This window comes from Cystoisospora suis (genome assembly GCF_002600585.1).
Source record: "Cystoisospora suis strain Wien I chromosome Unknown contig_191, whole genome shotgun sequence".
Taxonomy (NCBI): Eukaryota; Apicomplexa; class Conoidasida; order Eucoccidiorida; family Sarcocystidae; genus Cystoisospora; species Cystoisospora suis.
The window spans coordinates 17,324-43,942 of NW_027152993.1; the positions used below are offsets into that span (position 1 = coordinate 17,324).

General features: G+C 51.9%; 4 protein-coding genes across 4 annotated transcripts in view; 2 read left to right on the forward strand and 2 right to left on the reverse strand.

Annotated features, from left to right (window-relative positions):
- CSUI_000518 (gle1-like protein) overlaps window positions 1-4,589 on the forward strand; it is a gene marked incomplete at its 5' end in the record, with an annotated part of 10,823 nt that extends 6,234 nt beyond the window's left edge. Inside the window, 5 exons of the mRNA XM_068060752.1 lie at window positions 288-337; window positions 1,105-1,201; window positions 2,291-2,414; window positions 3,119-3,329; window positions 4,139-4,589. Coding sequence (XP_067927269.1) covers window positions 288-337; window positions 1,105-1,201; window positions 2,291-2,414; window positions 3,119-3,329; window positions 4,139-4,280 — 624 coding nt within the window. The 3' untranslated portion in view covers window positions 4,281-4,589. The remainder of the gene's footprint in view (window positions 1-287; window positions 338-1,104; window positions 1,202-2,290; window positions 2,415-3,118; window positions 3,330-4,138) is intronic.
- Window positions 4,590-7,867: 3,278 nt separating this feature from the next.
- On the forward strand, window positions 7,868-11,910 carry CSUI_000519 (cystathionine beta-synthase). The gene is made up of 5 exons (XM_068060753.1): window positions 7,868-9,153; window positions 9,340-9,609; window positions 10,163-10,335; window positions 10,761-10,907; window positions 11,408-11,910. Exons 1-5 carry the CDS (start codon window positions 8,124-8,126, stop codon window positions 11,627-11,629), a joined length of 1,842 nt encoding a protein of 613 aa, XP_067927270.1. The 5' UTR covers window positions 7,868-8,123; the 3' UTR covers window positions 11,630-11,910.
- Window positions 11,911-11,966: 56 nt separating this feature from the next.
- CSUI_000520 (uncharacterized protein) lies at window positions 11,967-14,534 on the reverse strand. Its single transcript, XM_068060754.1, has 3 exons — window positions 13,803-14,534; window positions 13,173-13,410; window positions 11,967-12,494 (listed from the first exon to the last, which is right to left on the reverse strand). Exons 2-3 carry the CDS (start codon window positions 13,393-13,395, stop codon window positions 12,340-12,342), a joined length of 378 nt encoding a protein of 125 aa, XP_067927271.1. The 5' UTR covers window positions 13,396-13,410; window positions 13,803-14,534; the 3' UTR covers window positions 11,967-12,339.
- A 9,571-nt stretch (window positions 14,535-24,105) lies between these two features.
- Window positions 24,106-26,576, reverse strand: CSUI_000521 (uncharacterized protein). The gene is made up of 2 exons (XM_068060755.1): window positions 25,834-26,576; window positions 24,106-25,142 (listed from the first exon to the last, which is right to left on the reverse strand). Exons 1-2 carry the CDS (start codon window positions 26,072-26,074, stop codon window positions 24,994-24,996), a joined length of 390 nt encoding a protein of 129 aa, XP_067927272.1. The 5' UTR covers window positions 26,075-26,576; the 3' UTR covers window positions 24,106-24,993.
- Between the last annotated feature and the right edge of the window lie 43 nt (window positions 26,577-26,619).

Genomic DNA, 26,619 nt, shown 5'->3' on the forward strand with positions numbered 1-26,619 from the left:
ATCCATCTTCATCCTTCACAGTCTTTCTCACTGCTAGAAGCTCTCCCGTTTCTTTCCACGTAGACTTTCCGAACGGCAGGTGGGCTTAGGTGCTGCGTATCTTCTGCGATTGCCCGAGATGACTATGGAGAGAAGGAGAGAGGTTTGTAGATGTACTTGTAGCTCTCATGGAGGCAGATCAAAAGAAAGGAAAGAACTTCACGGAGAATCAATCCCTCTTTCTTTTCATTTCTGTCTCTTTCTGTCTTTCTTTCTTTTCTTGTTTTCTTGCGGACTACTCCACGCAGGTGAGCAGTCGGCCGAGCGCAGCATGGGCATACGCCTTTCTCGTACGAGGGTAAGAAGAAGAAGAAAGAGATGAAGAAGAGGAGAAGAAAACGGCTCTTCTTTATCTTTCACTCTCCTATGTATGCATTGATCTTCATTCCTTTATCATGCTTTAGCCGAGGGGAGTTCAAGGTCAGTCATGTGTATATTCTTCGTCTTCTTGAGCTCTCACCTCTAGATGCAATACGAGAAAGAGAAGTGTCTGTCTTAGGGGAGAGGAGCACTTCATTGTGCCCTGTGAAGTTTTCTCTCTCCTTGCTTCTACACATCGTCTGAGAGTGCAGACACGCCTCTCCGTCAGGGCGAAAGATCTTCTTATCTCTCTGTGACTTCTCCATCCACGCGGAGACGGGCTATGCCCATACTTACACATATAGAGATATCGTTACTACATGGGCGTGTGTAGAGGTATCTCTCTACTGTGTCAGTGCGCAGGCGTGTATCTTCAGACTTATCTACATCTCTTGCATGCATTTAACCTGCGCAATGCTTGCTGTCTGTACCTCCATGCCTATCTATGTACATGTATAGATGTAGAGAGTATATACATGCCTAGTCATATGTGTTCGCCTACATGTATGTATATCATAGAGAAGGGTATATTCCTGTGTATATGTGTGAGGAACCTAGCAAGTTGAAAGGATTCTTCCCCGGAGCTCCCTACCTATGTACTGTGCTCTGACACCCTTTCTCACTTCTTCGCTTCTCTCGTCTCTTCTGTTTCGCTCTCTCTCTACTATACCTCTCTCTCGTTTCTTTCTTTTGCTGTCCCGTCAGTCTTGTTCAAGAGGATTCTTTGCTTGAGCCCCTTCTACGCGGTCACTTCTATGCCTCCTGCTGCTATGCCGCTCCCTTCTATTATCGAAAAAAACAGGTATAGATACACACATACATAAAATACACATATACACCTATATATATACATATATATGTTCACATGGCGTGCAGCTTTCTCACTCTCAATCGTATTCAATTCTTTTGTCTGTCTGTGTGTTGCTCTACTCGAAGATTGAGACAAATGTATATATGTGTCTGTGTACCTACATGCACTATGTTCACTAGCGTATCTTCTCGCAGCTTGATTCTCTACGTGTTGCTCTCTGTCTTTCTCTTCACACGTGCATGTATATGTAGAAAGAGAAAGATACAGATACATAGAAAGACAAGTATTCATCTGTGTATGTCTATATATATATATGTATAGATGGAGTTCCGGTCTTGTACTGTATATGCGATGCCCTGGTATGCAGTCACACATAGACAAAGAAGAAGATATCCATACATAGCTCTGAATTTCTTCATTTCTCTCTTTCTCTTTCTTTCTCTCCTTCCTTCTACCACCTCTCTGCTTCTTAGTATGCTTCGACACGTTCTCTGCTTGAAGATCGTCATCGTGCATGTCTCTATTGACTTTTATTTCTATGGCTAAAAAAGACAAGAAGACGAGCTTTCCTCTTCTTGTCTCCTCACCTCTCGCCTACTTCCTTTCTTACAGCAGGAGTGGATATACAAAGACAGACAGTCAACATTTCTCAGTAGAAAAATGACCTACACACGAAGGGGAGTACGAGCTCCAATCTCTTCTCATCTCTGTACGTATTCCCATGTGTGTACATGCATACACGCATGCATAACACAAGCACCGACAGACACCTACATATATATATATATATGTGCATAAAGATACAAATATCTGTCTCTATATATGCATATGTATGAGGATGTAGAAAGGAGAGACTGACGTCGTGCCGGTGAGCTTTCCTGTCCATCTGTCTATCTATCCTAATAATCCGTCTTCGACCTTTCAATCCATCATAGTCTATGTATCTATCTATCTATCATAATCTATTCATCTGTCTATCTATTATAACCTATTTATCTATCTACCACAACCTATCTATCTATCATAGTCTATCTATGTGGCTATCGATCCTGGAGAGGTGTGGTGTATGTATGTCTCTAGGGAATGAGTATGGAGGAGTTTCAAGCACTCCGAGGACAGAGAGAAGGAGAGAATGAAGAAAGCTTTTTCTCAAGGATGGCAGCTATCTTACGTCTGTGGTTAGGATATCTTGTCGCTTCTCATCGTAAGCTCTCCTTCGAAAGAATCTCTTCTTTCTCTCTCTCTTATTTCTCTCTCTCTTATTTCTCTCTATCCTCCTTCTTTTCGATGCTCTCCCTTCAAACATTCTCTCCTGTCTGACTTCTTCTCTCTTGAGCCTCTGTCCATTCAGAAAAAGAATATTCTATTCATTTTTTCTTTCATTCTTCCTTCTTTCTTTTCTTTTCGGACCTATTGTCGATCTCTCCAGCTTTCCTTGGTGGTCTCCCTGGGTAGTCATGGTAGGGTGATGGGTATCTCTTTCTCTCTCTCTGTCTTTCTCTTCTCTGTTTGCTTGTGCCTTTGACAAACCAAACTTCCTAGCAGCATCTCCAGAAGGTTCGTCTTCTTGTATTCTGTACAGAGAAAGAAGGGACGAGAAAGAGAGAGAAAGACCAGCTAAAGAGGATTGCGGGTCATGAGATATCTCAAGGGAGAGAGAGAGGATCCTTCATATGTAGAGTCTTCTGAATAGACCCGGCATGAGTATATGCCGTCAGATATCTCTATATGTATATGTACGTGTGCATCTTATACACATCCGTGTAGGTGTATACGTGTATAAGCTTTAGTCTGTTCTATATACATGCGCTTTGCCTATAAGTAAGGGTAGCTAGCTGGACAGACCCATACATATCCGATAGGTTTTCTCTCTGTCCTTTCTTTCTTTCTCTTGTTCTCCTCTCTCAGAAGACGGTCAGATCTGGGCATGGTTCGCTCGTTTTTTGAACTTAAATCTGTCGACGCCGAAGTCGATTCGTCGTATATGTGCATGCATTCTAGTTGAGGGGTTGAGAGTAGCAGGTGCATGCTGCCTAAGTGTCTACGGACGTCAGTTTCACAAGATGATGGATCTAATACGAGATAAACTCATGCCTCCTCTTCTTCAGTTACAGCAGAAGTAAGGAAAGGGAGGATCAGCTCAAGAAGGTTTTACTTTCAAAAGAAAGGAGTGCAACTTGTGACCGTCCTTGTATCTATCTTCCATGTATGTATGGAGAGAGAGAGAGAGAGAGGGTGGATGGATGCGTTATAGGACTGTAGATAGGGAATTGTCGGTAAGGTCGTTGACGTGAGGGAGGAGAGAGGGACTTGGGGTGTATATGCACCTCTATGCATGCATATGTGCGGGTGTCTGTGGATATATATATGTAGAGGCCCTGTCTGGAGATATTCTTGTGAATGGGGTATGGATGGAGAGAAGCATAGGTAACTTTGATGACTAGAGATGTTTGACGGTGGAGATGAAACGAATGTTTGCAAGGTGTATAAGGAGAGACGATGCGTAAACGTTCTCCAGATGGTGGGATGTATATCGTTTTATCTTCTTGTCTCTTCTTTCGTTCCTTCCGAACTTTTCAGACTGTCGCTTTTGTGTATGTCTCTCTGTTTTTTTCTCTGAGGAATCGGAGAAGATTCATTCTGTCATATCTCTAAAGACACCGCAGTGTCCCTTCTTCTGCAGACACAAAGACGCGACTGCGCTCTCTCTCTCTGCATATCTATGTCTATATATGCATGTATATGTACATACACCAATATAGACATCTTCTTTGTAAAGAAAGAAGAGATCTTCGTATATTCTTAGCTCCTTCGTTTCCATCCTTTCTTCTCCGTATCTTGTCTGTAGCGTCTTGCCGTTTCACAATGGCATCTAAGAAGAGATGTTTCTTCTCTTTCTTTTCTTTCTTTTTCTTCCTGTTCGTTCAGAAATGAAGGAAGCTGTTTGTCTATGTACGTCACACAACTCCAGACTTGTCTGGCCGACTATTACGAAAGTCACCGTACACTCCCTGAGCCTGAAGGGAAGAGCATGAAGATGGAGGCCACAGAAGCGAATCCCGATGTTTAAGTTGAGAGAGGAGAAGACACAGTCGAGGAGAGAAACAGAGCAAAGCAGAAGAAACGAAACGGGGGAAGAAAAGGGGAAAACGAAGAGTTTCCCTAAAGAGAAAGAGAGTTGTCAGAGGTGGTGAGAACATCTTCTCAATCAGAACGACCTCTCGCCAGCGTCTGAAGCGACGGATTTTCTAGACAAAGACAGTAGAAAGGAGGAGGATGTGAAAGATTCTTCTCTCTGTCTCTCTGCTGCTTCTGTAGGGGGGGTGTTCTTCTTCAGTCACTTCTTCTGTGGCAAGTATTAAGGAAAGACTTTCTTGGTTCTTTCGGATTCGTTTTTTTCTCTTCTTTTCACGTGAAGGAAGGCAAAGGTAACTGGATCTCTTTGGGATATGTGTGTGCGTATGCAAATGTGTATAGAGGTCTTCTGATGAAGGCTTCCAGTGTATGTGTATCTTGTCAGAATGTATCAAGGGAAAGATGTATCTAAACACAGAAACTCTAGCACTTTTTTCTTAAGCTTGAACGCGATCGGTACTTCGGCCGCCCAGACCCTTCCAAGCCATCTGCCGATAGATAGATAGATAGTCGTTCAGTTGCTCCGTGTGTTGCGTTCCGTGTCAGAATAGATAGATACAGATGCACATGCGACAGCGTTCGTGACGATGATCTGCAATTTTCCTTGAACAAGGCACATATACTACAAGCCTTTTGGTAGCGCAAAGTGAGAAGATGCGGCGCGTTCTTCAAGCACCCTCTCTCTATCAAGTGTCGCTCGCATTCTCTAGCCTCTTCCTTGTTTCCTAACCTACCTTCCCGATCCACAGAGAATCGTGTTTTTTTTCCTTCTCTCCGCGCCGTCTCTTTCTCTTCCCGGGAGAAAAGCATGCGGAGAAAACTAATCTGCGGCAGAAGAAAAAGAAGCAGTCTACATGATTAATCCCAGGGTTCATGTGAGCACGGTGCCGTTCACGGCTAAGTGCGCTCCTTTAGAGACGCGTGTATGAGGTTGAAGAGACCTGGAAGCGCTAGGAAGAAACACGATGTGTGCATGTACAGACACCTCATATGTATGTACGTGTACGTGTTTCTCTTAGAGAGGAACTCTTTTTGGTGCCACAGTCAATCCTAAGTCAGAGGAAGTGATGGGACGGGGAGGCTTACTCCTAGTGTAAAATCGATCAGACCTTTGGTTAGTCAGTAATCACTCATGGCTTTGGTGAAAGGGCCAGCCTAGGCGAAACCGATCTCTCACACACAAGGCTAAGAAAAAAAAACGCGTAGAAACGAAAAAGTAGTAGGTTGTTTGTCTCTCCAAAATCTTGACCCCTTTTTTGGTACCTCCTTGCTCTCTGTTTAGAACTAATGGTTGAAAGGTTCTCAAATAAAGGTCAAAGGGTCTCGCCCAGTGATCATTGGGTTCCCTCGGTAGTTTGTGAGCCGGAGCATGAGTGTCTTGTAGAAAGCGACTCCGTCTGCCGTGAAGTTCAATCGAAAGTAGTCGTTATTTGGTACCTTCAAGGACTGAGTTCCCTTCAGTAAGGAGGGTCTCACCATGCCTTCCCGAAAAAACGAGTGTTCCGCACGGGTCGGGTTAAGGGTCGAGGGTTAAATCCTTAAACCCACCCTTTCCCGTCACCACGAGGCGACTCTCCGGTGTCTCTCCCCCACCCGAGGCCGTCCGTCTTACCTACCCGTCCCGGGTGCGGGAGGTAGCTATCTAGTTGTAGACTCGTAAGCCAGCGTCAATGAAGCGTCCAGTTGATTTCGATAAGCTCTGTTCGTAGTTCCGCTGCTCTAAGTAGAAGGTTGAAAAGATTCATACGCGTCAAGAACACCCCTGGCTACGCAGAAATCTGATGAACTTGTCTCCGTGGCTCGGAATTTTCAGTGTCCCGCAAGCCGGAGCTGAAGCATTCCTCCCCTTGGAAAAGAATTGTCACTTCACCCCGAAGTTGCGAGGAACTCTGGCGAACCTTCGCTTTTTGCCTAGTCAGTTATTACTTATTTCCCTTTACGCCTAGTGCTTACTTTGCCCTTACCACCATCAGTCTATTAGACAAAAAGAACAGCGCAGATAGCACTTCTCCAGCTAGGTGCTTTGCTGATAGAAACTCCTGTGACGATTTCCTAACCTAGTTCTGTAAGTTCAGCTGCGTGAAACTGCCACATTGGCAGTTGCACATGAGTTCACTAATGCCACACACCGTGCCAACTATTCCAGGGTTTGAGTGGATTCCCTGGGAGTACTGTGTGTGCGTTACACTGCCGCCTTTAATCCTTTCTTCATCTGCATGTGGACTTGGTGGTGTACAAAATAAGAAGATTCGGGATACAGAGAAAGTTTACCTGTTCCTCTTGTCGTTTTTTCTCCCTTGTGTCTTGGGGATAGCTGCAGGTGAACTAAGACGGAAGGCTTGCTTTCTCCGCGGAAGCAGTGAGAGCCTTACAGTCCTGCCTACAGCTGAAGAGCTTACAGTGGTACACACTGGTCCGTTGTCAAGTAAACAGTCAGTCTCCACAATAGATAGGACTTCTGCTCTTCGGTTTCCATGTTTCAGGTCTGGATCACATGCGGAGGTTTGCTAAATCTCTCATTTCTACGCGGCAGTATCTGCATATCCTTGTATCAGGGACAAGTAGCCACACGCCAGCAACGGGTAGCCTCGGGCTGTAGATGAAGTCGAAGGACGTATCGGGTGAAGCACGTCAAGTCATCATGCCGGTAGGAGGGAAGCGGATCCCCTCGAGGCGGCGTTCATCCTGTAGAGATGTGAAGACTGACCATGTCAGAATGCCTGCATCTCCTTAGCAGCAAATCAGTTCTGGGGAAGTCACCCTGCGCGGGCTTTCTTGCAGATGGCGTGTATCAGCATACAAGGGTAAAAAATAAACCACTGTCTCATATAGAAGACTACCGCACATACAGAAATCACTGGCTGACTTCACTTTCCGGTCCATACGTATCTTCCAGATGGTGGTTCCTTAGCAGAATTACTTGGAAACTGCGTGCTTTTCTCTTTTTTTGCCAAGAATCTACGGCATTTCACTTTTTCCCAACCGAAGTACTTTGGTGACTAGGAGGGCATAAGAAAATAAACTACTGAAACCCGCGCAATCTTTTCCTCCCATTTCGTGGAAACAAACCTGTGTGGTTACACCACCAAGCAACCTGGCCGTATCCTGTTGTACCTCGGCACTTAGTATCTGGATGTTCACCAGGGCTAACCGTAGAGAGATTGTCTTGAGATTGACAAGGCAATCTCTCTCAAAATTCTTTTTGAACACAGTCGTCTCGAATTGCCAAGACTGTCTACGGAAACAAAATTGGCACGCCTCGCTGTCTGGCGGCTGCTGCGAGTGCTCGGTGTGATCTTTAGTGTACCCCAGGTTACGTTCTATAACTCGCGACAGAAGGATTACCTACACAGGTACTCTTTTCGGTCCCAACTTGAAAGCGCGAAGCCCAGCTAAGGGGAGCGCGCAAGGAAGGGTGCCAAAAAAGACGGATGCTGGCATGTGCTGAACTCAGGAGGTTTTTGATGATGAGCGGCAGAACGAACAACATTTACTCGAAAAAGGTGCCTGCAGTTCGTAACAAGAACATCAGCTGCATAACTGAATGCTAGTCAGTAGGCGGCGGGTGAGTTTGGAAGCAGAAGTGGAAGTTGAGAGGCCTCTTGGGTGAGGAACCCGTGGTATATGTCCCTCGTGTGGAGGTTGGGCATTTCACTGGTGTGTTCCTTGTACTCCGGAGACTTTTTGAGAGTTGTACCTTCTTCCTCTGTCCAGTTCTTTTCGGGTGCTTTTGTGTATTGGAGTGCGCGGAGGAATATCTCGGTGTTATAAAGCAAGGATGGAGAGAGACGATGGTATCAACGAAGCGGCGGTGCCAGAAGGTTCTTTTTCTGGAGTTGTAGCTCCGACGGGGCCTACGGAGCCTCCGAAACTATCAGAAGCGGCAAAGCAAGCATGGAAGGCAGCCCAGGACATCGGAGAAAAAACTGTGCAAGAGATTCGTCACACGATCAAGACAACCGGGGGTCTTCCGAGATGGGGTCCGGAAGGAATGAATCCGGATGACGGTTTTGAAAATGAAGATGCAAACGGCCGCTTTGAGGAGGAGGAAGAAGGAGCCGGCGGTCGTCGGCTTTACCAGATGAACAGATATTTCGCATCAGGTCCTTATGGTGGTATTTTGGAGAGTATAGCGGAGGCTATTGGAAACACACCACTTGTTCGAATGAGTCGTTTAGCTCGTTTGTACGGTCTTGAGTGCGACTTGTTAGGAAAGTGCGAATACCTGAGTGCAGGTGGAAGTGTCAAAGATCGAATTGGGAAAGCTATGGTAGAGAAGGCAGAGCGTGAGGGACGCATCAAGCCAGGAGACACGCTAATCGAACCGACAAGTGGTAACACTGGGATTGGGATAGCTCTTGCCGCCGCTGTCCATGGGTACAAGATGATTGTCACTATGCCAGCGAAGATGTCGAAAGAGAAATCGGATATGATGAAGCGCTTAGGAGCTGAAATCGTCCGTACACCCACCGAGGCAGCGTGGAACGATGAAGACTCTCATATGAGTGTGGCTGCTCGGTTGCAGCGGGAACTTCCGAATGCTCACATACTGGATCAGTATAATAACCCAGCTAATCCCGACGTGCATTATGACATCACAGCGGAGGAAATCCTTACACAGTGTGATGGAGATCTCGATATGATTGTTGTTGGAGTAGGAACAGGAGGAACGATCACAGGGGTGGCAAGGAAAATCAGAGAAAAGTGTCCCAAATGCATGGTGATCGGTGTCGACCCTAAAGGCTCCATCCTCGCCGTTCCCGACAGCCTTAATGACGAAAGGCGCCTGCAGTCTTATTTGGTAGAAGGTAAGGAACGAGAATTACTTTCAACTCTCCAAGGAGTCTTTCCACAGCTCTTTTCATAAGCAAAAGTATCTTCTCTACACTAAGGGAGATACAAGGACGCAGCTTTGTGTGGTCCGCTAGCGCGGCTTCCAGTCTTGCAAAGACCTACCCTTCAGAGTCCAAATGCCGATGCGCGGATGCCTGTAGGTATTGGCTATGACTTCATTCCTGGGGTTCTTGACCGGAGGGTTGTTGACGAATGGATCAAAGTCGGAGATCCAGAGAGTTTTGCAACAGCGCGAGCTTTGATTCGCCACGAAGGACTTCTGGTTGGCGGCTCGTCGGGGGCCAACGTCTGGGGCGCTCTACAGGCAGCTAAACGACTGAGAAAAGGACAGAAGTGTGTCGTTCTGTTGCCCGACTCGAGTCGAAATTATATGTCCAAGTTCATCTCCGACGACTGGATGGTGGAGAATGGTGTGTCGACTGTAGACACTTGAGTTTGGGCTCATACCTCGATTACCTTCTTTTGACTTGACAGTAGTAAGGTGCTCGGGGTCTAACCATCAGGTCGTATCGGTTCTCACCTTCGGCACCTCTACTTGTAGTGACACGTAGGGAATCCGGCTGTGATACTGGTCGTGAGTAAACGTGCTTAGGTTTCCATGGCAACTCCGGGCTTCAATCCACGAGGTACCAGGTGAACCAAACATTCGCAGAAAAGGCTAGCCCATCCCCCTGAGGAAAACTGAGGTTGCGTCGCCACCCAGAAAGTCAGAAGGAAGTTCGTCCGGCCGAGAATGTCAATGTCGTGCTAGGTGCTATTCTTATGAATCCCGAGCAGTTCGTAGAGGACACTCACATAACCGCGATCTCCAGCAACGGGTCAGAGTGTGTTTGACGGTTGCGGTGAGTGTTCGCTGTTCTTTCCCGTGTTTCAAGGCTTCGAGCGAGCGAAGTGCCTTGGTTGAGTGGGTGTCGGGACCAACCTCTGTGTGCGGCAGACGACATTTTCTCGGTCCCTTCGTAGGCTTCCCGGTGGAGGACAAGGAAAAGGTGAAAGAGCGAGAACAGCAGTATGGCGATGCGCGGGTCAGGGATTTGATCGAAATGACAGAACCGAGAGACGACCTACCTCTAGTTACAGCAGAAGATACAGTCGAGAATGTCATCCATTTGATGCACGAAAAACGGGCCAAAGAGGTAAAGTCCATCGTACTGTTCTTGCCGACTCGGTCGGGCAAGAGCTCATACCCGAATGTTTTGAGACCTGCAGTCGCTTGAGTTCTATCGGCACCGATGAGCAGTTGCAGTGATCCATCTTTGTTATTACAAGGCTGACGATGCTTCCTTTAGAAGAACACGTCCATACATATACAACTGGCAACCTTTTGTCGACCACAGATGTGATGAGGGCTAAATCTCCCCCCCCCCTCAGCCGTGATGAGTGCTAAATCTCCTGGTTAGCCAAGCTTTCTTGAATGTTTTACTTCTTCACGAAGACGGTTTTCCACGAAGTGCTCAGCTGATTAGGACATCCAAAAGGGCAGACAATCATGACGTGAGATGCTACGCCTCGGACAGAATGCAAGTATAGGTGTTCTGGCGCGCTTCGAATTTCTTCCCAGGTCATTGTGAATGACGCAAGTGCTGAGAACGGCGAAGTGAAGCCTGTTGGCTTACTATCGGAGGAACATGTGGAACACAGTCTTCAGAGTGGACGGTGCACCATGCAGTCGCCCGTCAGACAGATTGCTTTCAAGAAGATCAGCAAGGTAAGTTCATCCTGCTTAACTTAGTTTCAAGCACCAGCGAAGCTTTGTAGTGTCCAATAGCAATACGCATAATCACTTTCCCGTCTTACCAGCGCCGACACGAGCGGCGAGATGTCGTCAGCTGAAGCTCGGCATCCGAGCAGATGTGCCGGTGGCCGCGCTTAAAGTACTGATGTTCCCGTATGTCACGCGCCTCGCCCCTCGTTCATCTCATAGCCGCCGTATCTTTGGGTAGATCAGAGTTTCACTGCGGGCAGGAACCAAATCGAAAGATGTTCGATTTCAAGACCATGGCTGGCTCTCGAAAGACAAACTGTGATTTGTGCTCGAGCTGCATTGAGAATCCGTTTTTTCCACGCTGAGCAAGGGATAAAGCTGCAAAAACAGTCCGGCTGCAGGAGCACAGTGGGGGAAATCTAGCAGAAAAAACTCATGCTCGGTGCTAGTCAGTGTTCAGCAAACAGTTTGGTCTCCGTTCTGATTGCTGTCCCATCAATCAGGCATCTCCGTCTACACGCCTGGTCGACGTGGTGAAGATCTTCGACTTCTCACCGTTTGTCTGCGTGCTGGAGGAGACTCCCACAGAGCCAGGGCCACACAATGGTGAGGCCGCAAACATGAACGGGGGTGGCATAAAAGACCACGATGACCGGCCTCTCCTAGGAGTTATCACCAAAATCGATCTCCTAAAGTGGCTCGCGGTAAAGCAGCGAAGTGCTTAGGTCCCTCACCCGTATCGGAAAGCCTGATTATCATCAGACTTTCCGAAAATGAAGCAGCAGGAGCAGGAGCTGGTCCTTGTCCATAGCTGGCGGTCACCGAGGACCACCCTGCTTGTTTTCACCGGGCACCTGCTGTTGGTCAGACTGCATCTGCGGAGTCGAGCGTAACTGCGGCTCGTTCGTGTGTGTCCTGCGAAGCCACTGCAAGCACTATCTGCCTGAACGAAAACTGACGTTCATTTGCTGTGGGGAACGTGCACGCGCAAAACTAATTCCCAGCAAATCATTCGCTGTCAGCGACAATTCCCTAGCTCTCACCGAGCACGTTTGGTCGCTTATGCAGGTGACCTTATTGTTACATTCGAATCTCTTTAGTGCTGCATTTCAATTTCACTGAAACTTCTTTCAGGGATAGGCAGAAGTCACAGGCCTAGGTAGCCAGGAGACCGTCGGATGTTATCGACACCTACACACGCTGTTTGCGCTTTTAAGGCCCTCCTTCTGACACGATACAGCGGAATATTACACTCCGCAGAACGGCTGCGGCACACACATTTCTCCCTTCCACCGGCCCAACTGAAGAAACGCACAACAACCACCCCAACTGAGACTGGCTCTTGCATCTCTTTCGGAGAATCACAAATCTGGCGTGCGAAGCCCCAAGTGTAGTGGTTTCAGCGGGCGGCGCTTATCTGCGTCGACTCCGTTGTTCATCGTGGCGGCACAAGCTGCGCCAGCTGTTTCTGAGGAAGATCGCGAAGAATGGGACGCTCCGACTGCACCCGATTCTTGGCTAGATGTGCTTTATGCGGCGTAGGAGGCGGGTTGCCCAGGGAGTGCCATGTATGTCTCCTGGGAGGAGGCCCTGAAAGATAGGACCGCATACCGGTGCAAGGACTAATACCATCTCAGTACACACGTCTTGGTGAACCTAGAGCTGAACAAGAGATGCAACCTGACAACGCTGCACTTCACATACGTACCAGGGCGATAGATCGACGGACCCACTACCCAGTTCAAGCTTCCTTGCAGCCAGGAAAAGTCCTATAATGCTGTGTGGAATACTAGCGCTGAGCTACAAGGAACGCGGATCACCCAAGCGGTCGTCCTCCCGACTGCTTGTAGTGCACTCTTTGCAGAACCTGAACCTCCGACAACACAAAACGTTCTGTGGCTAAACAGACTCTCTTACGAAGCACGTCTTCTGCTCGTCAGGGGAAATGACAGGTTCTTTCACATGCAGCTCGGATATTGTGAGACCACGCAGGCTGCATCAGACCAGCAATTCAATATGCCCTGCCACCTTACGCTCTGCGAGAGACCTGCTTGCGAACACGACGGCAACCCCTGTGTCAAGGCAGGATACTTGAATAATAGACGCCTTGTGTACATACCCCAAAACTCAGTGGGAAGTGCGGTTCTAGAGTTTAGAACTCCTACCCTGCCTCGCATCCTTTGAGGTCTCTCTGCGATTTCGGCACTAGCAGGAAACCGGAAGTGTATCCTGTGAAACACCCTGTCCCCCCTCCAGTATTTGACGTACGGACTGCGCGCGTAGGAAACCCGAGGCGCAACCGGATGAGGTCCAAACTCCACCCCGGTCTGCGTTCTGGCTGCTGAGGTGGTGACGCGGCCAGTGTCCCTAGGCCTTCCAAGGAAGGTGCGCGAGCAGGCCGTTGCGAACCTCGAGCGAAGCCTCCGTTTCCAATAAGCAATACAAAAAGGAGTGCCAGGATCGAAGAACGTTCTCTTCCACGCTTTACCATTGTGCCAGCAGTATGCTGCGCCAAGGCCAAGGAGCATACAGATCGACCCGACCCAAGATGCGCGCTGCTCCCCCGTCTCAAACCCGCAAACTACAGGCCTTGAGCTCCTGCCCTTCCCTGTGACATCCGTAGATACTCCAGCCGGAGAGAAGTAGAAAATAAGATACAAACCGCAAACGGCAGCGTCGCTGCTGCTTCGTCTCGCCCTTGTCGCAAATCATGAAAAGACCCCAAAAAGGAACAAGCGTCTTGTGGGCAGAGCATCCAAAGCTGACGGCCGAGAAAAACTTCTACCTGCTTGTTGTCCCCCCAATGCAGACTGGGAACTCACGCCAGTGAACTGACTGTCTAGGAGGCAGATTGAGTACTGTGCAAGTGAGTTGAGAGACCGAAACGCTGGGCTTTACCTGGACAGGCCAGCGCCGGGTCCGGGGCTCATCCCGGGGAGTGCAACAGCGTGAGCCGCCCTCGCGTGTCGCTTTATCTCGCGGCACGTGCAGTCGTTAATGCTGTGAACGCAGCACTCAAGTTGTCTGGTCGAACGGAACGAACCTATGGCATCGCCTCTCTGGTCGAGTGCTAGCGTCTCTCTTGCTGCCTACAGAACGGCTTCTCATGCCCTAAAAGTTCCGTTGCCACGAGGAGGCGGGAGAGAGTTCGAGAAGCACGGGGCCGGTGCTCTGCTGGGGCCTCGGGGTCCCCCTCCTGATTCGCAGACTCCTTCGGTCAGTCGCTTCGTGGGAGAGGCTTGTTGACGCGGTTCGCTGGGCAAGCCTGTGCAGTTGTAGCACACAAGTGTGTCACTGAGTCGGCTTTTCCTTCTTTCCCTTGCCGCGTCTGTCTTCGCCTCAGGTGCAACGGTGTTTGTTGGGAACACACCATTTTGAACTGCCCCAGCCTCCGGAAGAAGCCTTCGAGTTTGGAAAAAGTGGAGTTGTCGCCATTGGGGCGACCACGCGCTAATACCTAATTCCCTCCACGTGGTGCGACTCGCGTTAGGGCGTTAGCAGATCCGCAGCATCCCTGCTTACTACGTGCTGGCAGTAAAACAGCTGTCCCTGGGGTCGGGGGCGTGAAGCCATCGTGTTACAACAGTTTAACGTACGCACCCGGCTAGACCCGACCGCTACGGACGGGACGATGCTCCGAACGGGACGATGCTCCGGACGGGACGATGCTTCGGCCGATACGATTCTGGGGGGAGTCTCTGCGACCCCCTCTGCCGTGGAAGGCCTCGGCGCGGGGGGGCGGTGCAGGGATACCTCACATTCGGCCGGGGCGGCTAGCCCAGTGCCCATAGAGTGCCGCATTTGTTTTGTAGCTTGCTAAGCTCTGGCTTCCGGCGGTTGCCGACAGGGACAAATTTCATTTAGTCCTTGTGCAGTTCGCTTTTGTGCGGGCTCGGCTTGATTAGCGGCAGAGGCGGGAAAGCCCACTTATACTTCTGTGGACGGTTTTCCGGTGGTTGTGGTTGCAGTTCGGGGCTGCGCCCGTGAACAGCACGCCGTTGAGTATCTGCACCTTGTAGGTTTCATGCCAGCAGCTGTTGTGCAGTTTTTTTTTTTTGTTTTTTACAAAATGGCGGCATGCTTCACCTGGGGATCGGCGCACCCCACTGCCGGCAACCGTGTAGCTCTTAGGGCGTTGTTCGCCGGCTTTGTGTTGATAGCGGCATCCCGCTTCGCTTTGCCGTGTGCTGCTTCGCAAAAGCCAGTTACTTTATTGGGAGACCAGGTGATTTGCCGTCCTCGCAAGGGAAATTCTGATAGCTGGATAGCGTTGGTGCACGGGTCGCAAACCGAATTTCTTTTCAGGTGTGAAGGGGGTTTGCCCGTGCCTTCAGGACTCGTGACAGAAGCCCGTGAGTTCTGCACTGTCGGTCTGGCAGCCGCACCATGTGAACGTCTGAAACAAAAGGCTGACAAGTTTGTCCCTGGTGCGGTGGAATCATGGTTCTCAGGTGACGACCTAGAAACAGGAGTCAAGTTCACAGTACCAGAAGAGAAGTATCCGTCAGTGTATAAGGGTTTCCGGATTGGCTGTGTGCATGGGAAATATTCTTGCATGGTGAGTGTGCATATTCAAGCTCGCGAGCCAGAAGTACAGGGTCAGGTGGCGCGGTGTTCGTACCCTCACAACGTGCGAACGCCGCGATTGTCGTTGACTCCCCAGAACAATAGCATCACTGTAATCTGTGGTGATGAAGGAGCGTTGGTGCCCTTCCGTTTTGCGACGGAATACTGTGAAGACTCGGACGAATATGGAGGTTGCACGCGAAAGAAGTTTTCAGATATTTTTCCCGATTTCTCCGAGAACTGGTGGGACGAGAATGCAAGTAACCGTGGAGCGACCTTGACAATCCCACAGCGCAGTTTTCCACAGACAGCGTCCCGTTTCAACGTGGTATGCCGTACTGTTGTGCCCGACGGCAAACACGGACGGCATGACTGCGTTGTAGGCGTGGATGTGAGCCCCGGCAATCTGCGGCGGGTGGGTCCGGGAGACGATGCAGGGAATTCGACCGCCTCTGTAGACGGTGAACCACAAGATACGGATCAGAACCCAGAAACAATTCCGGGGGAACGAGGAGACGCGGATCAGAGCTCAGGAACAATTCCAGAAGGACCGGGATCGGTCCCCGGAGAGCGGGAGCCGACCTCGCCGGACACTCATGGATCGGAGCAGACCTTGCCGGACAGTGAAGGATCGGAGCTGCCCCTGCCGGACACTGAAGGATCGGACCAGACCTCGCCGGGCACCGAAGGATCGGAGCAGACCTTGCCAGGCGCTGAAGAATCCGACCAGGACTCGCGCGGTCCCGGGTCGCCGGGCCGACAAAGAATTGCGCCGGGCCCAGGTGGATCCGAAGAATCGGCACCGGGATCAGGAGAAACGGAAACAGGCCCAGAAGACGGCGCGGGGGAGGGGGAACCGGGACTGGAGAGGATAGAACCGGGGTGGGGGCGAGACAGGCCACGAGGTCCGAGATTCGACCCGGACACACTGAGGCTGAACCCGGACGAATCTCGCAACCGAATCTTGTTTCCGGGTGGACGTCAGGGAGGCCCAGTAGCGCCTGAGGGACAAAACACGGAGGGCCAGCAAAACGGGCAAACGCCTTCAGGAGGGGAGGGTGGCAACAATATTGAAGAGAAGCCACAATCGGGTGGCAGCTACGGACCTTCTACCCGGGGCAGCCTTGCCGTACTAGTTAGTGTAACCGGTGTAGCCGTGGCGTCTTTGCTTGCCTAAATGTTTTCAGCATGTTAGAACATCAATAAGTTTACACTTTGGTGCGTGACAATTTCAAGCACTCAGCCAATCGCAGAAGGGGTCACGGTGACATCCGTGGGTCCGCGAATGAAGCCTGTCCTGGAGCAAACTGGCCTGCCTCGGAGAACGAGTCTCTGGTTCATTTTGCAGCGAACTCGCATTTCGGTCTCTAGAAGGAAATCTTCGAGCATCTCTGTCAATCGTTCTTCCGTGGACACTGTACCTGAATGTCTGCTGATACATTGCGTAGCTCGCTTCCCTGTACGCGCTGTCTTCATGTTAATCCCGTAATCATAGCCGCCAGAGGTTCGTAGGTTGGCCTGCTGTTTCTTCCGGGCCAGCACAAATCGAGGGCACATGACACAGTCTCACCTAAGGGAAGACGTGCCGTTTGCCACCGCTCATTTGCCGTAGGAAAGAAATGGATCGGGACATACAGCCGCGGCCAGACGTAGGAGAAAGACCAACATCCATTCGTGCTTCTCTTGGGTAGCCACCTCATCACCGACCGCACACGACACGACACTCTAAGTGGCGCTTACGAGTACTTTGCAAAGACACACGCGGCGGGACCCGGTCTCCAGTAGCGCCGGGTAGCACATACACTGGCGGCCCGGGCAGCTTCGCAGACGTTGGAGATGCGGGTGAATATCAAACAGCAGACGCTTTCATTCATGACGGCGGAGTTACACTAGGGCAGCCGGAAGGGCCCACAGAGCGCGCTGAGCCGCTAGAATGCTGACAGTGTGTTGTATTCTGCGCGCCCAGTGGTTCAATTCGGGGTTCGGAGTTGCTTTAGGGTGGGGATGGCTCGGATTGGCGAACGATGTGCGCTTTGGCCTGGGTGGCGCAGGGGGGACGTTCAGGAGTAACACTGTACTGCAGTTACCGCGCCAGACACCGTAATGCACGACCCTCCTCTCCGACATTTGCCCTGAGAGAACCTGCTCCGATTTCAGGGAACGTGCAAGCTATTGAACCATTAGGGCTCCTGCAGTTCACACCATCGCAACAGAACAGCTTTCACTCTGAGGGAAGGAAACTACGTAACACGGAGGGTTGACAGAACTCAGTTCACTCGATCCGGGATAATCACTCGGAGCACCCCAGGGAAATTTGAAACGAACGTCCACTAGCTCAGATGGGAATTTGAAGAAGCACGCTGATTGTGTGTACGTAGTTTATCACACTAAGCTGGAGCATATATTAGAAAATTCTAACAGAGACTCAAAGCCGGACTGAGAGAATTCGCCGTAGCCGAGAGCTCTCGCCGCAGCTGTACTTTTTGATGTGTATTGAACGGAAAGCAGTGCTGCTACTTTGTGTGGTCGGAGTTCTAAAACTATTTTGAACCCCTATGACCGAAAAGAGGGAAGCGCATGTGCTGCATCGATGGGCGAGCAAACATCCTCCTGCTGCGTTATCTGAGGATGCAAACAAGCCGACACACAGCCGCCTCTCCGGCAATACGGATTCCTCGCCAGTGTACACTCGTCCACGCTCAGTCCGCTTCCAGAGCGAAGCGTAGTAAACCCCACGGATATTCTAATAGTGATTTCATTTGAGAACAGAGAGATAAATGTTTGACGAGACAAGTTTGACTACTTTCCTGCTTGTAAGTCTGCTGTGATAGCTCGGTGGTAGAAGAAAGGTTTGAACATCGGTAGGTCACCAGCCAGAGGGACTCTGCTCTGAGACACCTGAGAAACTCGGTTTACACCTCGCTCTAGCAAAAATTGCTGGAAGCCGTACCTCATCATTTTCAATATTGTCTCACCACAAAGTCATATTACTCCAAACTAAAGTCAGATTTGCTAAACAGCACTCAATGCTAGAAGCCTTATTCCACTAACCCTCCAAAGAAAAAGTCCAGTCCGTTGTCCCAGATGTCGGAAAATGTAAGGCGAACCACGCTCTGCTTGGGTCACAATGGACAACGTTTGAACTACTCAGCTTGAGCGACCAAGTCTGAGAAGCATAGTAAGCTTCAGCAGCAGCGGGAGTCCAGGTAGCTTCTGGCTTCAGATCCTAGTACCCACAACAGATCTGGTTACTGTCTAGTGTCCTCCTGTGCACAGTTTAAAGTCCGTATATAAGGGCCGGTGTGGCTTCTTGGGGAGTTGGAGTCAATGGTCTTCATGTTTGGGAACGTCCGAGATTTCCCCCTCTGTTGGCTTTCCGGTTGAGGACGGGGAAGAAGCCAGTGAATGGAAACAGCAGTACGATTATGCTCGTATCAGTAATTTAATCGAGAAACCAGAGAGGGGCGACAACCTACCACTGGTTACAGCCGAAGATGCAGCCAAAGTGACAGCACCGAGAAGTACGAAACACGATGCAAAGAGATAGAGGCTCCCCGCCCTGCTCGTGTTGTCGCTGTGCCCTCGCAGATGTATTGGACCGTGTGTGCTCGGCAGGCATCGGGCTGTTACCAAAAGCTGGCGGCGCCCGGTCTCCGTTCTACACGCTGATGACGCTTGATTAGTAGGACACTCTCTCTTGATTGCGAAACTGAAACATTTCCCCCTTCCGGGGCCTAATGAGCCCCAGGCTTGCTGCACTGGCAAGCCTTTTTTCGTGGATTTCACTCCATGAAAAAGACACTGGAAGGAAGAAAACGTGATAACGGACTGACTACAACGTACACAACGGTGGGCGGCAGGAAGAGGTTGCCACACTGGATGCAAGTACAGGCATGCCCCCCGTTAAGGCGTCCTGGCCAATGTGCAAAGTGCTGGGAACGCCGAAGTAAAGGCCCCGGCGTACCCGTTCGTGGGACACTAAGACTACAGTGCCTACAGTCCACGCCGGGCCTTGCAGGCGCGCGTCAGACAGACTGCTTTCCAGCGCTCAGCAAAGCAAGATTTCCGCCTGGTGTGCGACCGCGCTTGCAGAGCGGCTCCACTATCAAGAGCTAAAGGGGCAGTTTGGTTTCGGTTTTGTCAGCCCACGCCTGAGATGGGAGAACACCAACAGCTGCCTGATGACACACACCAGCGTTTTTACTCCATACCGGGTCCGTCTGTTTGAGCCCCTGAGTTGGCTTCATTCGCATCCACTGCGCTTTTTACTTGCTGAAAACGACGTACCCTCCTGAGACTGGTTGCGACTGGTAAGAGTTCCACTTGGTACCAGGAGCCGCTCACTAGGGAGACAGCCGGAGCTGTCATCCCGGTTTAGTTCTACGCGCCAAATGGAGGACAACGGCTCAGAGTAACACCTCGAGCGAGACTCGTCACCAAAAGCGACTTCTACAACGCCATCTGGTGGAGCCCCGAGGAGCGGAGTCTTGCCGGCTCCGTCATGACTTAGACGCAGCAGCTACCGAGTGCAGCGGCAGCGGATTTGGCTTTTTTCCTCGGTCCTGCCTGCCCGGTGCCGGTAAAAGAAATTCTTTGCTTCACCACGCACACACTTCTAGTCGCTTGGGTCTGCTTTTGCAGCATCGACCGGAGACGTGCGCAGCTTGTCGGTGTCCTCAAGGAAGCCGCTTGCACGCGGAAAAACCTGGAGTGATATTAGGAGTAACTCTCCATAGGTGTCGTAGCCCCCCACAGCATGCACAACAGTCAGACGCTTCGCGTCCGCTGACACAGGTCTCTTTCGTACCGGAGCAATCACAACGCACCGGATCCTTTGTCCGGCAAGATTGCTGGCTTCCTCTTTTGGGATGGATACACGGAGTCATAGCCGGCAGCGGATGAACACCTCAGTACTGTACACGTTGTTACGCCCGGTCCGTTTGACAGCGCGCGTAGCAGGCGGCGCCGCCCTGATACTCATGATAGCCAGATCACCCTGTTCACTGCTGACTCCGGACAGGTCGTGGCTTGGACCACGACTCGCCACACTTGCCGTGCCGCTCATGAAGGGCCGTACATGCAGAGGCGAACTAGGAACAAACCTCCGACCTGAATTTTTCCCTCATCACCAGGTGTTCAGATTCGTCCACCACAACACAGTCCCATCCTTCTTGGTGGCACCCCGCCGGTTCTGGTTCATCCGCACACCTCTGACAGGCCTAAGCGAAACAGGCTTCGTTACTGGAGCCGCCACGCTGCTCCAGGTTCATCACTTACTGCCGAAGAGTGCTCCTCGTACATAGCGAACCACGTCACGAGTGAATCGCCGGCAAGCACTCCCGGTGCTACCTTTATGCAGCGCTCGACTTGAAAGAAAAGAAACTGGAGTGTGAACTCCTGTTGTCTCGTCCGTCAGACCAGTCTTAGCTAATGGGCGAGCACGAGAGCTCAGCAGCACCCCAGTCAAGATTCCTGACGTACATTATCACGGTAGAGACACTGAAGGAGCCACTGAGCTATCACGCTACGGCGGGAAGTCTAAGAATCTATGCTTACAACGCCGGAGCTGGCTGTTGCACCTGTTACGCTTTGGTCCTGAATCTGGAATGCCGGTACAGTCATCCACCAAGACCGAGCCAGCGTCCACAGTTCCGCTATAGCGCACAGCCCAAGGCGGACCCGCCTATCATTCGAGTGGCATGACCTGGGCTAGCTGTTTCTGAGGAAGCTGCACGCTGTTAACGGGTGTCTCCACTTGCGGCCTGTTACCGGGAAGAAATGCTTTGTGGGGCGAGGGCGATTGTCCGGCTCCTGTACCTGGCAGTTTCGCGCTAGGAAGTGCTGAAAAGGCAGCAAGAGCAGAACAGTTCAAGAGGGGACTTATGGGTACACACACACCTGTTTTATGCCGTCGGCTGGGCTGCGAAGTGACGCAACTTCACAACGTGCGTCTTATGTTCCACGCAAGAACGGGTTGAATACGCGATTGTATGTGGTACTAACAGAAATCACGGGGGACGGTACGCAACGCTGTTTCAAACCGAGAGCGAAGCTACAAGCAAGCCATAGCAAGGAGACCCGTAGACCACTAAGGACTTGAAGTGCGCACTTCGACTCGGACACTCGGCCGACGCCCTATGGTGGTTAAGGGAGATTGAAAACCGACGTCGCACCTGTCTCTCTCAGTGCTGTGCAATGGCAAGCTACATGCACATATCACCACCAGCAAGACCCTGCGCGAAGTACGGCTCCATATCTCCAGCTCCCTATGGACCTCAGGGGCCTCGGAGACGGTCTGCAACATGGGCAGCAGAGTGTGCCTGGGTCACCACGGAACCGCCCTGAGCGTGCAGGCGCGAACCTCCGAACCACGGTAAGTGTGTATTCGGGAAGAACATCTGTCTCTTGTCAGTTCAAGACTTACGCACTGGACTACGAGCAGAGGCTTCGTGCATCCGCTTATGGATGAGGCCCAGGCCCCACCGCGGGCTTGGAGTGTGTTTAGGTGTCGGCCGACTCATCAGCTCGTGCCATCTGGACCAGAACGCCGACGAGCCGACGGTTCGGGCGGCTTTTGTCAGGGATGCCCTGCCGAAAAACAAGACCACTAAAATGAGAAAAAGAACAAACTTTCGCCTCCCCGAACGTTTCAGCATTGTCCTAGAGCGGAACGTCACACTGAAGCCGACAGTATTACGAGTGATGGCTTGAGGCGCGTCGCTGCCGCAGACACGGGTCGACGGCGGAACCCGACCGGTTTCAGCCGTCTCTGACAGAAGTGCCAAGACGGCAACCGTGGGAGACGAAACGCACCTCCATAAGAGAATCCCCGGAATGGAACTACAACTGAAGCCGACAATCGTCGACACGACTCTGTCAAGCAGGAGTGCGTCGCTAGGCCTTCAAGGCTCGAGCGCCACGAGCCCACATCGCGAAAGGCCAGTCTCTGTCCTTCAGGGGAAGGTACCTGGAGACTGTCAGGATCCCGCGGCCAGCTGGTAGCGTCTCTATAGCTGCGGCCTCCGAGCCGCCGTCCTCTGCTCGTACGGCGAGCTGACGAGAAACATGTGTGGGCTGTGATACTGGAGCAGCCTTACCGAGTACCCAACTGGAGCAGCAAGTGCGAAGGGCTGTCAGACATTGTGGTAAACCACACATAAGGCTGGACCAACTTCTCGAGCTCACGATACAATCACAGTGTCTTGAAAAAGTGAATAGTCACATTCGTAGGAGCGACATTTCATCACGCACTTCGCCGTTGAAAAGCAGTTTTAGCCGACGACTGACCGACAGAGACTGCCTAGGTTGTTCTTCCGCTGGCGTGAGAAAACTATCCCAACTATCAGCTCGTCGGCGTCACCGTCTGGGGTGTCCTTCGGGCGACTAAACAACGGGCAGATTGATAGAATAGCACCGTGTTGTTGGAGGCCTCGATCCGTAGTTACACGCCCGGGGACAGCAGAGTTGAACCGTACTTCAGGGCCGAGGCGCGGAGACTCAAGCCGCGGCACTACGCCGAAAGCTGTCTCGGCGGACGAGTGGCGGCAACTGGCATGTCCGCGCACAGATCCTAGGTTTCCCGCGTTGCGCGACTGCGTTTGATCTGACAACGGCACCCTGGATGACATGAGACACAGGACGTTCACGTAGGGTATTGGTCCTCAGCGAAGCTGCTCTGACTTTTATGGCAAGGCTGAGCTGTCATGAGTCGGCAGGTAGACCGAAAAAAAAAAAAGCCGGATGGAGCCATCCTCAGCGTGAAGGAGGGAGGCGACACAACATTCGCACCGCTTGAAGCCGCTCCACGACGCGATTCCTGCAAGAGATGGGAGAACATGCGGAGTCACTTAGAACGTGCAGCGGACGGAGTGCGAGTGAAGGAGTGCCATTCGATTCTGTATTCCCCCCCCGGTCATCGTGGCAAGCGCGGAGGACGGAGACGTGAGGCCTGGCTTCTCGGTGGGACACAAAGATCGGAGTCCGTACATTGTGACCGTCGCGCTGCAGTTGCCCGTCAGACAGCTTTCCAGAGCCTGCGCAGAGTAATTCTTCACACCGGTGCTCCAACCTCGCTTGCAAGGCAACCCCACTATGAGGATCTAGAGCCGTGTTTTCTTCGTGGTTTTGTCAGCGCATGCTTGAACTGCGCGAACAGCTACCTGATGACACCCGTGTTCATTTCATACATCAGCCATAGTGCGTCCGTCTGTTTGGACCCTGGCGCTGGCTTCGATCCCCATCCCCTGCCCTTTTCACCTGCTGCAAATGAAGTTGTGTCCCAAGACTGGCAGCTGACCCGTAAGGGCTCCCCACTTGGTACCAGGAGCCGCTCACGAGGGAGCAGTGTGAGTGGAGCTGTCATATCAGTGCGATTCTAGGCTCCAAAGGAGAGCATCACTGCTCGGAGCAACACCTTAAACTAGACTGAGCACCGAAAGCGACTTTCTATAGCGCCAGTGGAGCCCCGAGGAGCGCAGTGTTGCCGGCTCCGTCATGACGTATACGCAACAGCTAGCAAGTGCAGCAGCAGATCTGGCTTCCCCCGCCTTGGCCGCCCAGTGCCGGCGAAAAAGTTCTTGGCCTCACAAAGCGCACACTCCTACTCGCGTATGTCTGCTTTTGCAGCATCGACCCGTGACTCGGACGGCTTGACGGTTCGTTAATGTCCTCAAAAGTTGCTTGTACGCAAAAAGCCTGGAGGCATATTAGGAGTAACTCTCCAGCAGAGCTGTAGTAGCCTTCACAACACGCACGACAATCACATCGCTTCTTGTCCGCTGACACAGATCTCTGTCACACCGGGACACATTAGTGGCTATCAAGAGGCACGGATTCTTTGTCCGGCAAGATAGCTGGCTTCCTCTTGGGGGGCGGACACACGGAGTCATAGGCTGCAGCGGATGAACACCTCAGTACTGTACACGTTGTTACGCCCGGTCCGTTTGACAGCGCGCGTAGCTGGCGGCGTCCCCTTGATACTCATGGTAGCCAAATCATCCAGTTCACTACTAACCCAGACTCTCCACATATCCGGACAGGTCGTGGCTTGGACCGCGACTCGTCACACTTACCCCACCGCTCCGGGTGGACCGATACATGCAGGCAGACCAGGAATGTCGCTCCGACCTGACTTTTTCCCTCGGCAGTCTGTTTATAGATTCGCCCAGCATGGAACCGCTTTTTCAGTACAGCCGCAGTGTCTGGTGAATCGGCACTCGCAGCCGGAACAGAATCTTCGGAGGTGGCTCAAAGCCGGGCCGCCTACTAGTATGCTCGGATGAGAGCCCAAGAAGCGCTGCAGCTTCTGGTTGCTTGCATATACTGGCGAGGTGAGGCGGAGAAAGAGGCTCTCGGCGCCGGACTGTGGCACGAAAGCCAGGACACCTTTCGGCGCGTGGACCTCGGCTTGTACCTGTTTTCGCTTTGCAGCAAGTTTGCTGCGTTCTTGCGTTGTGAGCCCAGCCGAGAATCGCCCTGGCCATGATCCTACGCAAGGCAGAAGCTGGGCAGCAGCTTCTGCCAGCTATTCCTTTGAAACAAGCTCAGGCGTTGCTGCGGCTTGTGGCGGGGACACGGGCCGGGCCAGCGGCGCCCGCTGCACATGAAGACGCGCGCGGCTTACAGCAGCTGGGTACAGTACCGGGACCACAGGCGGACGTCCACCCGGAGGCGCTGAAGGGTAGGGAGAGCCACACATAAGGAAACACTTGTTGCCCCTGGGTTCACCGCGACATGCAAAAACGGGAAGTTTGCTCACTTTGTCGCACGCCGACACGGACACGGAGCAAACGTCACTATTGCACGCCCCCAAATCTCGAGTTGTCTTACGCACTGAGCCTGCCGGCATGGTCTTGGCATCTAACAAAAAAAAAACTAGAACTTGCCAAGCAATACAACTGCGACTAGTGCTGTTCGGGTGGCGACCACGTGGGGGGAGCTGGGGGGCTCTGCATTTGGCACCAAAGGTTACATACCACCAGACCACTCCTTCACGCAGTAGGAAGGGAAGGCACGCTGAACGCAGTTGGGGCTTTGAGATGTTCATTGTGACCCGCCCCCGCATTGCGAAAGAACTACTCATTAAACAGCCTGTCGCAACCTTTTGGCAAAGCAAGATAGCTGTACGGTTCACTAGCACAAACCTATCCACAGAAGCTACCTGCCTTGCATACATTCCAGGGCCTTCAAACGCGACATGCAAGCCAAGAATCGCAGCGTAAGGAAGGAGCTTGAAAACCCTGGGCATGCCGTGCCCTTTCGGCATCAAAGAGCTTGGCCTATCAAGGCACCGCCCCGAAGCGCTTTCCCCAAGAGAGAGTCTACACAAGGGAGCGGACCTGGCGTTGTCCGCTATAGGACCTACCTAATGGACTGCCGGGACTGGCTGGTGGGTTCCCGAGCCGCGAGCGGATCAGTTCCAGGCTCCACCGGGGTCCTGGTTGCTGTTTGGCTAGCGGGAGCCGACTGTGCAAGGAGTTCCACTTTGACCAGAACGCCGACGAGTCACCAGTTTGCGACGCTCTGGTGAGGCGTGCCCGGTCGACCCAGAGGACTACACAAATTAACACGAAAACCAAACACCGAACCTGTACACGGTTCGCCATTGTGCCGCTTCGGCCTATCACACTGGATCTAACCGTCTTCGGAGTCGATCAACCTGTGGGCCGCGTCGCTTCCGTCATGAGGCAAAGACGGTACAATTGGTGGCAAGGCTCCAGGTATCTCCGTCTGCTGAGCCCGTGCAGGAACAGACGGGGACGAAATGAAGGTCTTGTTCACGACAAGAAATGTTGACAACCGCTCTGATGCGGATATTCACTGACCGCCCGCAACTGTCCACGAAGCCGGGCGTCCCAGACCGTGCGCCGAGTGCGGGGCTCCGAGGTGGCAGTCTCCAGCGCAGCGAAGGGCCCTCGATTGCGCGTCGCTATCGTCTCGCCGTCACGTGCAGATAGTCCCAAATCTTCCGTCCCCCGGGGAGCATACCTTACGAACGGCAGCAGCCCGCAGCCGTCTGTCAGCTTCTCTCTCGGTCCGCCTTTCGAAATGCCCCCGTGCTCCCGCAACTCCCCTGACGCAAAAAACTTTCTCGGCTGTGGTTCGGAGGTGCGGTTATCGGGTACACATTGTAGTGGACTGTGACTACTGA

Coding starts and splice junctions, on each gene's coding strand:
- CSUI_000519 (XM_068060753.1), top strand. CDS start 8,124: ATGGAGAGAGACGATGGTATCAACGAAGCGGCGGTGCCAGAAGGTTCT. Junction 9,154..9,339: donor GCAGTCTTATTTGGTAGAAG/GTAAGGAACGAG, acceptor GGATGCCTGTAG/GTATTGGCTATGACTTCATT. Junction 9,610..10,162: donor CGACTGGATGGTGGAGAATG/GTGTGTCGACTG, acceptor GTCCCTTCGTAG/GCTTCCCGGTGGAGGACAAG.
- CSUI_000520 (XM_068060754.1), bottom strand. CDS start 13,395: ATGGTAAAGCGTGGAAGAGAACGTTCTTCGATCCTGGCACTCCTTTTT. Junction 12,495..13,172: donor GTTTCCTACGCGCGCAGTCC/GTACGTCAAATA, acceptor CCTATCTTTCAG/GGCCTCCTCCCAGGAGACAT.
- CSUI_000521 (XM_068060755.1), bottom strand. CDS start 26,074: ATGGCGAACCGTGTACAGGTTCGGTGTTTGGTTTTCGTGTTAATTTGT. Junction 25,143..25,833: donor CAGTCCCGGCAGTCCATTAG/GTAGGTCCTATA, acceptor CCTACCCTTCAG/CGCCTCCGGGTGGACGTCCG.